The following is an 11,799-nucleotide window of genomic DNA, read 5'->3' as shown; positions in this document are numbered from 1 at the left end:
CCTCGCAAAGAGACAATCATGTTCACATGCATAGTTTCATTTATTACTTTTTCAAAAACTCCATTGCTTTTGAAATCTTCATGTCAAACAAAATCCTATCTATGAAATTACTTTAACGTAGCTAAGTTGACAGTCTCATTATAAATAGGAATTTATCTTGTAAAAGTTAATGAACTTTGTCTATGATTTTAACACACAGCCAAGTACTTCCCAAAAAAAAAGTTGGACACAGAAAATATTTCAGTTTTGAAAGCCATACCTGCTGCAGAATTTAAAGATATGGTTAACTACTCATCTTTCTTAAATAATTCTAATTAAAGTCGAAGTGGGCTGGAATTTGTGATTTCTCTGGGGAAGGGGTACAAACACTTGTAATAGCAGAGACATCTCAGGAAACTATTGGCTTAATGGCATGTGGCAAATTATTTACCCTGAAGGGAGACATTGACTGAGGTCACGGTAGATAGATGAGTCCCAGATGTGACACATTTTCATTATATTTGACACAGGAAGCTGACACACAATTAAAGTATGATTGGGGATTATTTACAGCTTTTGGATGCTGTAGAAATATTCAAATTATACTACAGTATTTTATTAATGAAAACATCAAGAGTGTCCTTAAATCATTGTTAAGTAGTCTCTTCTATTTTTACTTTCTTAGAAATGTGAAAAAGCCCCATTCTGAATGCTGGCTGTTAGGGCTTACCATTGTTCAGGAGGGACGTGAGCACATTGTGCAAAGCCAGGCAGAGACAACTGGCCATTTCTCATTCCCTCTTTGGCCACAGAACAGGTCCGAGTGCCGGTCATCCTACAAACCATGGCAGACATCTCTTTGGATTTTAGGTCAATTTCCCAGCAAAACTATAAGGTGTTTCTTACGCACATCTACCCTCTTTTTATAGTCTCTCTACACCATATCATTGTGCCTACCCAGCTTGAGACAGCCACGCTCAGCTCCTTATGTTCCTTCTCTCTCCCTGCCCTCTTGGAATGTCTCTGCCTCAAATTATACCCACACCCAGCAAGTTACCACCAGGTCCCCATCTCCTCCTAAGCTGGGTGGGGATGCGGGTTAATCATCCCATAGGGCTCCGTGCCTCTTAGGATTAACATGACTTTCAAAGCCCTGTTCCCCACAGATCAACCCAACCAGCCTCCCCTCCTCTAGCTTCTGGCCTTGCTCGAATGCACCAACCATACTGAATTTCCTCACGTTCCTCAAATGGAGTCATGTTCTTGCTTATCTCCAGGCTCTATGACTGGCTGTTCCCCAGCTGCATTGCCTAATTCTTCCCTCCCTGGCACATGGACGATATTCATTTGTATTTGTTGAATCAAAGCAGCCAGTAATTAACTAATCCAATGATTAAATCAGTTAGCTGCTAGTAATGCTTTAAAGTATTACCTTCCTATGTATTAATGTTAGTTGTCTTAATTGTATTATGGTCAACTGGTGAGATATATATATATATGTGTGTGTGTGTGTGTATATATATATGTATGTATGTATATATGTATATGTATGCATATATATGTATGTATATATGTGTATATGTATGTATGTATTTTTTTACAAATATATGTATATTTAGTTGTGTGTGTGTATACTGAGAAGTATAAAGGAAAAATGATGTATTCATTTGACCTGGGGTGAGGTGAAGTAAGATGTCTATTTCAGATTCAAAATGTTATTAACCAATACATTGTTGACTATTTTTTTCCGTAGCTTTTCTTTAAAAGTATGTGCTTCAGTAGCGGGCCAGAGCATTTCAAATACAATAGGTGAGCATGTTTTCATTTTTACACTCCTATGCTACACTGAGAAAAGTTAACAATAAATGTTCCTCTGCAGACCCTATAAAACTTTCAATGAGCCCGTTTCTAATATTAAGATTTCTACTGTATATATGGAAACCTCTCTGTAAATATTCCTTGAATAATTGGTGTTAATATTATCTATAAAAACAGATATCATCATGGGGGAGGGGGAAGTGACTGTGTCAAACCATTACAAAACAAGTTTCATAGCTTGGGGAGTATTTTATAAAACTTTTGCAGCTCGTGTATTTGTTTTTGATCCCAACTATGAAAACAATGTTTTCTGAATAAGCAAGTGGAAATAGAAATTCATTCGAGCACTGCATTCACTGAATACTTTGCCTTTCCTGATTATATTTGCTCTATTTCTGTCCCTTAGGCCTGACCGCCGAGGTATACTTGGATACTCTGAAACAAAAAGGAGCCGTCAAACGCACGCTTTTCCTTGACAACAATCAGTCACATTTCATTTTCCCTCTCACCATCAAGCGGCAGAAATCCCTCCAATGCCAGGACTTTGTCGTTTACCTCCGAGTGAGTGTTCCAGAATCACCCTTCTGGCCTCCTAACGTTCAGACTCCAATTCCAACCTTTTTTCTCTACCGGACCATCCTTCGGGTCCACAGAGATCCACATCTAGTTTCATTTTATAGGAGGAAACTTTCTTCTGAGGGCCACACGCTCCATTTTTGAGCTTTTCTTCAGCTGACCGAACAGCATGTGGCTATTAATTCCCAAAGCTTCTTTCTGTCCTGCACACTAGCCTGATGATAGTACTCGCTCAGGTGGTTTTTATATCTCACTGCCTCCCTCCCAAAAAACCATAAACATTGAACGCAATTTATTTGAATTTTTCTCCTGCGTGAGGGTGCTTGGCCAGATGTTATCGATGTGCATTTCAGAGCCAAGTTGGGAAAACGTTCAGGAATTCAGTGCCTTTACTGAAAGTAATTTATAATTCTGTTTTTAAAGAAATGTATATTTACAGTAACTCCAAGACCTACCGTGGAATAAAAGAGCCGAAATATATATAACACTATTATCCCAGCTTTTTTACCAGTCGTGGGGTTATCCTCTTTCTTATTTTGTCTCCGCCCTTCGGGCCTTTGGGGGTACGACCCTCTCCCCCTGGAGGGCTTCTGTTTGTTTTTTCTGAGGGTGCTGAAGGTGTTTTGCAGTTCATGCAAGCTGAAAGAGATAATAAGAGAGGAAAAGAATAAGAGAGGAAAAGAATCAAAATGTTTTCTTCTCCTGAGCCCAAGAGGACTCCTAAATGCGGCCAACCTCATGAAAATAAAAATTCACGAAACTTTCCATGACATTTATTGCGTATATGAGTATGTTTTTTTCCTTTGCAATTTAACCAATTTGTGTGAGTCACTGAGATCTGCAGAACCTGAAAACTGCCTCCAGAAGCATCTATTTCAACAAAGCCACAACTCTAAACGGTTTCGTTCCCGAGCGTGTGTTAATTAATCCTATATACCACCTCAGTCAGCGTGTACCTAAGCCCGCTGCCGTGATAATTACCTCCTCGTTCACGTCCACTGACTGAGGTCACCTGTTGCCTGCTTCTCGCAGACTGACATCATGTAGCTATTTCACAGAGCCTTCCTTGCGTTTGTGATTATTTTCCCTAGGATGAAACCGAATTCCGAGATAAATTATCTCCAATCAACATTAGTTTGAATTACAGTTTGGATGAATCCACCTTTAAAGAAGGCCTGGATGTGAAACCAATATTGAATTACTACAAGGAAAACACTGTCACCGAGCAGGTAGGTCCCCGACGGTCTTTGATGGTTGATTCTCGGTCAGGCCCTGGGCAGCGCTCCTGTGACCTTAACACCAAATCCAGCCTCTTTTGTTTTCGTTTCTGCACACAAACTTGTAACGTTTGGGAGATTTTCCTAACGTGTTTCCTGAAACGCTGCATCACTGTGTTTTCGGAAGCCCTTCCCCTTGTGCAACCAAGACTTAATTTGTTCAAAATGTGGCTGTAATGGAATCAATACAGCCTCTGATCCTCAAAGTGCTGCCCGAGTACCTTCTTTATGGACATTTCCGAATGAATGGGGATCAGGCTATTATGTAAACGAAGTTATACCGGAAGATCACTGCCTTGCTTCGGGTTTTTAGCTGGGCAGAATTCACGCAGAGAGAAACGAAAGCCTTGGTTTAATTTGTGGAATCGTTCGTAGTTGTCAAGAAAAAAGGATGTGATTCAGGTTTTCCGAGATTATTCCTGATGCCTGTTTGCACAACACAGGCTCACATCCTGGTGGACTGTGGAGAAGACAACATGTGCATTCCTGACCTGAAGCTGTCAGCTAGACCGTAAGTTTAAATAAATAAACTTGTGCGTTTTATCTAATGGAATACAGGTGTTTATTTAAAGCTTCTCTGGAGAAAGTATACACTTCCAACGACTACAAAAAAAAAAAAAAAAAAATACCCTGTGTGAAATTCTTGAGCTTGGCAACACTTCGGGTCAGCCTGTGGTTTGGGTCAGTCCTTTGTCACCGGTGTGAAATGAACACACCCTAAGATTTCGCTTGGGCTGTTTTCATCTTTCAGCAAAAGCGGGAAAAAAAATGTTTTTGTTCAAAGTAAACTCATCTGGGGGGTGATTCAAGTTGTACGTACTTGCCTGAGTCCTGCGTGCAAGCGACTCAGGCTGGTTCTGTTTCCGCCTTAGCCGGAACCAGCTTGTGCGGGGCTCAAAAGCATCCTTAAAGTTGCCAAACCGTAATCGCTTTTAATTTGCTGAAACAACTATTTTAATGGCACTCTGGGGAGTCAGGCAGAAGGTGTCCCCAAGTCAAATTAAGAATCAAAAGTCTTTCCGGTTGCCTGTAATGGAGAGTCGCCAGTCTGGCACTGGTAACTACACTGCATCTTGTGAGGGCAAGAAACAAGAGTCAGATGTACAACATCCTACGTCGGGCAAAGCAGATTCAGGCTTCTCGTCCCCAACACACACTCACCCAAGGCCCATCTCGCCGCCAGTGTTGGGAATCCGCTTGGCAGTCTTTTTAGGGGATGTTCTTCCCAAACTTCACGATTGAGCCAGTGTCCGAAACAACAGCTGTGACTGATTAAGGGTTAAAAGTGGCAAAATCGGCTCAGTTTGAGGTTTGGAGAGAAGGAAAATTCCTCAGAATACCTCAGAATCCTCCACCGGCTGAGATTTGACTGTATCTGCCTCTTTCCTTCCCTCTTAGGGTTCTCTTGGCATCCACACCTCCCCCTGTCCGTTTCTAAAACGTCTCTGCCTTTTCACCCACTGCTCATCGTCTTGCTGTCGGGTGTGTTGAGTGATACGCCAGGGCTGCCTTATTCTGCCTTGGGAACCAATCATCCGATTTCCTGGATTTCTTTCTGGCAGGTTAAGTATGTCAGTAGCCTGAAATTGACCACAGTGGGAGGATTTATGCCACTGGAATCCGCAAATGCTACACATTGGTCCTCTTTTTTTTTTGGTAATGTTCAGCGTTACCAGCACACCACTGGATGTCCTCCTGCTCTGCCCATACAGATGTGGTTCTCTTACTTCTTCTCACCACCCCCTCATGATGATCCATCCATCTTCTTGTCCAAGTCTCACATTTCCCCATCTTCCTTCTTTCCTTCCAAGTCCTTAGATAAAATATCTGTGAATCCAGAGAAGTATGGTAACTAATATTCCTTTTAAACTACGTTTTTAGAGATAAGTATCAGGTCATCATTGGAGATGAAAATCATCTTATGCTCGTAATCAATGCAAGAAATGAAGGAGAAGGTGCCTACGAAGCTGAACTCTTCGTGATGATACCAGAAGAGGCAGATTATGTTGGGATTGAACGCAGCAACAAGGTAATGCCTTGCCCAGTATTTGAAGTCGGAAAGAACTCAGGTATATATTTGAAGTCAAGGCGACATTAAGTAGAACCATCTTAGCTGAGACTTTCTTCCCAAATGAAGGAGAACAAAATGGCACCCGGCTTTGCTAATCATAACAGCAGTGAGCCAGGAAGGGGAGGTGGTCTTAAGCAATATTAATATCTTTCTTGGCCATAGTGCAAAGATCAGTTGGCCAAAGATGGAGAGCTGAAGCAAGGAAGAGAATACAGCTGGCTGAGAGAAGAATCTCACCAATGCGATCTATCAGCTAGACTCCCCTGTTAACTCCCACCCTCGCTGGCTGTTTTCAGGCCTTTGTTTTTAGTTCCCTCGTTTCAAGCAGGTCCCGGGAGCTCTGGTTTTCATTATTGCTTATAGAGGAAGGTCTGACCAATCCCAGCTGAGCACTGATAACAGCAGAGACAGGCACTGGAAAGGAAACACATTCATTTTTCTTTCTTCGTGGCCCACCTTTTGGGGACCAGGGCCGAGAAAAGCCAGGTCTTTGTCATTATTTGCTGGTCGGACAATGCCACCATTTATTAAACTGACAGTGCTTTTTACGATCTTTCCTCTCCTTTATCAGAACATGAATCTTCCCACTCAGGGTATCCTCAGGCTCTGCTGTGTTTTTAATCACTTGGTCTAAAAACACATTAAAAATACATTGCAGGACAGTGGGGAGAGTCCCTCATTTTCAGAAATGTACAGACTCACAATCAAGGACAGAGACCCACTTTAACATTCCCTCATGGCCACCTCTGTGCTTCACATAGAACGAGGCATGAAGGGAACTCCTTTGAGACATGCCGATGGATTTGTTCATTGAACTACTATTTGTTAAATGTCTTTTAATTTCCAAATACCACATACTTTGAGGCGTATGAACATTCTAATGACTATTTTTTTTTAATTTTAAGTTTATTTATTTATTTTGAGGGTGTGGGGGAGAGACAGCAAATGGGGGAGGGGCAGAGAGCAAGACAGAGAGAATCCCAAACAGGCTCAGCGCGGTCAGCATAGAGCCCAACATGGGGCTCAAACTCATGAACCACAAGATCATGACCTGAGCTGAAATCAAAAGTCAGTTGCATACCCAACTAAGCCACCTAGGTGCCCCATAAAGACTAAATAATTTAATGAAAAACAATTTCTCTCAAGAGATGTTAGCAGGGGTACCTGGCTAGCTCAATCAGAAGAGCATGTGACTCTTGATCTCAGGGTCATGAGTTTGAGCCCCATGTTGGGTGTAGAGATTACTTTAAAAAAATTTTTTTAATGTTTTTTATTTATTCTTAAGAGACAGAGCATGAGCGGGTGAGGGGCAGAGCAAGAGAGGGACACAGAATCCGAAGCAGGCTCCAGGCTCTGAGCTGTCAGCACAGAGCCCCACGAGGGGCTCAAACCCACAAGCTGTTGAGATCATGACCTGAGCCGGAGTCGGACGCCCAACCAACTGAGCCACCCAGGCACCCCTAGAAATTATTAAAAAAAAAAAAAAGTAGACAATAACTTAAAAAAAATTAATGTCAGCAAACTGTTGCAATGTTGATACTTCATAGGCATTTATAGATGCAGAGATTATTAAATTCTCTACTCACCCCTCTAGGCTTGCAGTTTCTGTGTTGGTTAAATTATCTTCTTAGTGAAAAATAGATAAATAAATCCAGGTGAGTGATCATCACATATCTTTGACAGTCATAGAATCATTACGAGTTTCTGTTGGACAAATTTATGGAAAAATATCACCTGTACACACTTACACGCAAATACTATGTAAACAAAGAAATGAGGCTCGAGTATGTTATTTTTAAAACTGTTCCGTGGCTTCACTCATGTTTTCATTTCAGTTCCTTCGTGTCATTCCACCCCCGACTTCGTTAAACAAAGCGTCTTTTCTAAAATGTTCTTTTAGCAAAACATCCAGTTTACCGTGGACTTGGTTGCATGGAAAATACGGGAGAACGCTTATCGTTTCCATCTCTGGCTGTAAACATTACAACGGACATCGTCCACAGTCTCAAATAAGCCCCTTAACTTTTTTTCTTCCATCAGCTTCCCTTGGGCAGAGACTTAGCTCAGTCTTTGAATCTCGCATGACTGAAGCCACATTCTAATTTGTTCTTTCTCTCTAAGCAGTTTGAGGTTTGCATACCTTTGTTTTTGAACTCAGCTCAAGGGTTTTTTTTAGACAATCTTCTCTCAGGGGAAAACGTATTAGGATTATCTGATTGTAAGTTTTGTTATTCTTTTGTTGAACACATTCATCATTTCAAAAATATAAATGCTGACCATCTCCTTCTCTGGAAACCTTCACCGAGCCAGACTTCATACTTCCCTTTGCTGACTTTTTCTAAAACGTTCTAGGAATAAGGGCTTGTGTGCTTTATGTGATGATTATGATTAGCATTATTATTATGGCAAAAATATATGTAATATATTTTAGCATTTTAACCATTTCTAAGTGTGTCATTCAATGGGATTAAGTGCATTCACATGATTGCGCAACCTTTAGGTAAAACCATCCAGCAAAGAACTTTTTCATCTTCCCAGATGGAAACCCTGTACTCACTCAACGCTAACACCTGTTCCCCCAGCCCCTGGTAACCACAGGTCGGCTTTCTGTCTCTGTGCATTTGGTATCCAGGGGACCTCACGGACCACCTCCCCTGCCTCCTGGCCACCTCACATCCAGCGTGTCCAGAACTAGGTTTGTCAACCTCCCAGACTCACGCTTCTCCCGCCTCCATGGCCTGGGTCAGAGAAAGGCACCAGGAGCCACCTCGTTTCTCCAGCCCACCTCTGTCCCCAGTTCATCTCTTCTCTCCACCTAACTGCTCCTGACACCGCCTTCATCAGAGCTGGCCTGATCTTCTGCCGAGGTCACAAATGTCTCCTAACTAATCTCCCCATCTCCCTGCCTCCCCTCCCCTCTCTGCAAGGGGTCATCCTCTCCCTAAAATGTAAATCTGACCACAGCACCCTCTTGCTGCAACCCCTCATTAAGTCCCCATTGCTTTGAGGATAAAGCCCAAAGCCCCTCAGTAACTACCGAGGCCCTTACTTCTGTCACCCCTGTTCACCTCTTTAGCCTCTCGGCCCTGGGCTTGGATCCTTTCCCTTCCCCCGCACCCTACATGCCAGCAGGGCGGAATTTCTTTCCAGTTCCTGGAGTACACGTGTGCTCTGTTGCCACAAGAGTTTGTGGCTGCTGCTCATTCTCTCGGACGCACCAACTCCACTCCCTCCTCCCCTTTATCCCGCTCACTTCTTTCTCTTTATCCTTCAAGTCTCAGCTCGGTCATGATTGAGGCTGCAAACGTGTATTGAAGAATCGAGATGGGCTGGGCACTGCTCTGAGATCTTATATGGGTTTAATTTACTTAATCTTCGTAGCGGACTTGTAGCAAAACAGCAAGGCTATCGGTATCCCCCACTTACAGAGGAGGAGAGATTTACTAACATGCCTAACACAGCTGTTGCCTAGCATACACTTCACTGGTGGGTCCAACCCCGTGTTCTTAACCACCGGTCTGCACTGCCCCCCAGCAGCCTGATGTCACCTCCTTCAATCTGCTACTTACATCTAAGTGCATAACCTTCTCTATCACTATGAATCTCTCCTATCGTAAAACTGAAACTGCACTGATTATGTTTCCATTGCTTTTCACAATGCTTGTGATTACTTATTACGGTTGTTACAGTAATTGGAAATGCGGTGAGGACGAGGAGTTTTTATCAGTTCCTGGTAAATAGCAGGTACACAGTACATGTTTTTAGTGAATGAATAATATGTTAAGAGCTATAAATGGATTACAGCAAGAGTGTCCCTGGAACAGCTAAGGAAACTAATCTAGAAATATCTAGAAAAACAATCATTGTTCCTCTCACTCAGAGAAAGGAAGTAAAGGTTAAAAAAAGAAAAAGGGTGGGAGGGACTGGGGAAAGAAAAGATCTTTGATTGATGTGAAAAAGCTATTTCTAGAAAGCTGGGAAAAATGTACATATAACTTTTAACCTTTAGATAAGATAAAAATATTTACTATAGAAACTAACTTTGAATTATATATTCAAAGGGCTCGTGGACATTTTAAAAAACATTTTTGCTGGGTTCTTTTTTTCTGTTTTCAGGATTGACTTAATAATTTGAACACAAACATCTCTGTACAATTAGGGTTAGTTATAGATCCTTAAGAATTTCAAGGGGCACCTGGGTGGCTTGGTCGGTTAAGCATCCGACTTCGGCTCAGGTCATGATCTCATGGTCCGTGAGTTCGAGCCCTGCGTCAGGCTCTGTGCTGACAGCTCAGAGGCTGGAGCCTGTTTCAGATTCTGTGTCTCCCTCTCTCTCTGCTCCTCCCTTATTCATGCTCTATCTCTCTCTGTCTCAAAAATAAATAAACGTTAAAAAAAAAAAGTTAAAAAAAAGAATTTAAATACATGCTAATGCTATCTTTCAGAGGAGAGAGCATTACCAGCTTTTTGAAAATATGTTTCTTAGCTGCCTAGATACTAATGTGTCATGCACGTTATTTAGAGAGAGCATATATTAAGGTGCCTCCAGATATCAGTCAGTTGCTCCTTTCTGATCATTCTGAACAGACTTTTCAGTGGGTGTTCCTACCTGGTTGACTGCAGGAGGGAGGGTGTGTGTGTGTGTGTGTGTGTGTGTGTGATTTTTAATTTATTTTTGAGAGAGAGTGTGAGCAGGGGACAGAAAGAGAGGGAGACACAGAATCCGTAGCAGGCTCCAGGCTCTGAGCTGTCAGCACAGAGCCGGACGTGGGGCTCCAACTCATAGACTGCAAGATCATGACCTGAGCTTGAAGTCAGACGCTTAACTAACTGAGCCCCCCAGGCGCCCCCAGGAGGGAGGATTTTATAGTTAGTTGTGTTTCCATTCATTTCAGCCCCATCTTAGCAAAGCGTGTGATCCGCTTCTGTAGTCTTCTGACACCATTTACTACTCTGTGCCCAACACGGCTCCAGGCACTGGGAATAAAAGAGATACAAAAACCCCTGTCCCCCTGAGGTTAATTTTCTCGAAGCAAAATTAACAAAATTTTTCACCTTGATGTCTGGTTGTTTGTCTAGCTTCTCATTGTTTTGGTGTTGGATCTTGGTTTTTCTCAATGAAGTGGGAAGAATGGGATAGAGGGTGATTTCTGAAACTTTTACATGAGAATTCACATTACTTCCTTAAATGAAATTTCGGTAGAGCTGACAGATGGACAGACGGTCCTCATACTCAGAACGCTCTTCCTTCCACGGACCTCTCCTGGGGCAGAAATTCCCAAAAGGTTGCTCCTTGTGAAGGTCCTCCTGTTGTCAGCTTATCTCTGGGTGTGAGGATGACGGGTCATGTTAGTGGCACTTCGTAAGTTAGAGGGAAATAAGGGGTGAACGTTTGTAGCTATCACCGGAGGTGGAGCAGGACCACAGGGACATCAGGTTTTGAAAAATGGAAAGGGACTAAGGGTGGACAGCAAGGTGCGGATTTCGAGGCAGCTGGGAGTAGCATCAAGACACGAGAGAGACCTGACTCAGAGGGAAGAAGTTCAAAGACAAAGCTCCCTCACTTCTCCCTTTCGTTTGCTGTAACCTTGAGAACTTGTCCCGCACAGAGTTCTAAACGCCTCTTCAAACTTGAGTTTTTATACTTTCTGATGAGAACAGGCTATAAGGGGAAGAAGGGAGACGGGAAGCACTGGGGAAACACGAAAGCGTTCTCTTCCCGTCTTGAGTATTTAGAGGAACGAACAAAGATCGTTGTGTCACCTCAAAATGAGGACCATGGTGTGTAGGAATCTGTGTTCAGAGCAGTTCTCTTGCACATGCTCACCGAGGCATACGATACCCTCTGCTAATAGCCGCCATTTCATCTTGGCAAGAATAAATTTGTTCCCTGGTGGTTACTCATCTGTGATCCTCCTGGCCCAAATTTAACATTAGCAATAGTGCAAATAATTTCTAAAACGTTCCTTGTTGCACGTGGTAAGCATTTTGCCCCTCCGTGAAACACATCGCGCTTACCGCTCCAACCTCCTTCTAAAATTAAACTCTGATCTTTTTGTCTCCCAAGCATCTCTTCGG

At 42.6% G+C, this 11,799-nt stretch overlaps 1 protein-coding gene and 1 long non-coding RNA gene across 4 annotated transcripts in view; one reads left to right on the top strand and one right to left on the bottom strand.

Moving 5' to 3' along the window:
* LOC123386448 overlaps positions 1 to 11,799 on the bottom strand; it is a 171,969-nt gene that overhangs the window by 2,718 nt on the left and 157,452 nt on the right. Inside the window, exons 3-5 of one of the 2 annotated variants that reach the window (XR_006600316.1) lie at positions 7,308 to 7,425; positions 2,882 to 3,012; positions 710 to 814 (exon numbers count right to left, since the gene is read on the bottom strand). This is a non-coding gene — a long non-coding RNA (uncharacterized LOC123386448). Of the gene's footprint in view, positions 1 to 709; positions 3,013 to 7,307; positions 7,426 to 11,799 lie in introns of both variants that reach the window. The other variant, XR_006600315.1, reaches the window with a different exon arrangement.
* Positions 1 to 11,799, top strand: part of ITGA8 (integrin subunit alpha 8) — a 189,862-nt gene that overhangs the window by 119,131 nt on the left and 58,932 nt on the right. For both annotated transcript variants that reach the window (XM_011283614.4, XM_045060942.1), the window contains exons 16-20: positions 1,733 to 1,788; positions 2,204 to 2,358; positions 3,465 to 3,602; positions 4,094 to 4,161; positions 5,532 to 5,679. In XM_011283614.4, the coding sequence (XP_011281916.1) occupies positions 1,733 to 1,788; positions 2,204 to 2,358; positions 3,465 to 3,602; positions 4,094 to 4,161; positions 5,532 to 5,679 (565 nt within the window). The remainder of the gene's footprint in view (positions 1 to 1,732; positions 1,789 to 2,203; positions 2,359 to 3,464; positions 3,603 to 4,093; positions 4,162 to 5,531; positions 5,680 to 11,799) is intronic.

Source organism: Felis catus, chromosome B4 (assembly GCF_018350175.1).
Source record: "Felis catus isolate Fca126 chromosome B4, F.catus_Fca126_mat1.0, whole genome shotgun sequence".
NCBI lineage: Eukaryota > Metazoa > Chordata > Mammalia > Carnivora > Felidae > Felis > Felis catus.
The sequence above is the reverse complement of the archived record's forward strand: the minus strand, read 5'-3'. Positions and strand labels throughout refer to the sequence as shown.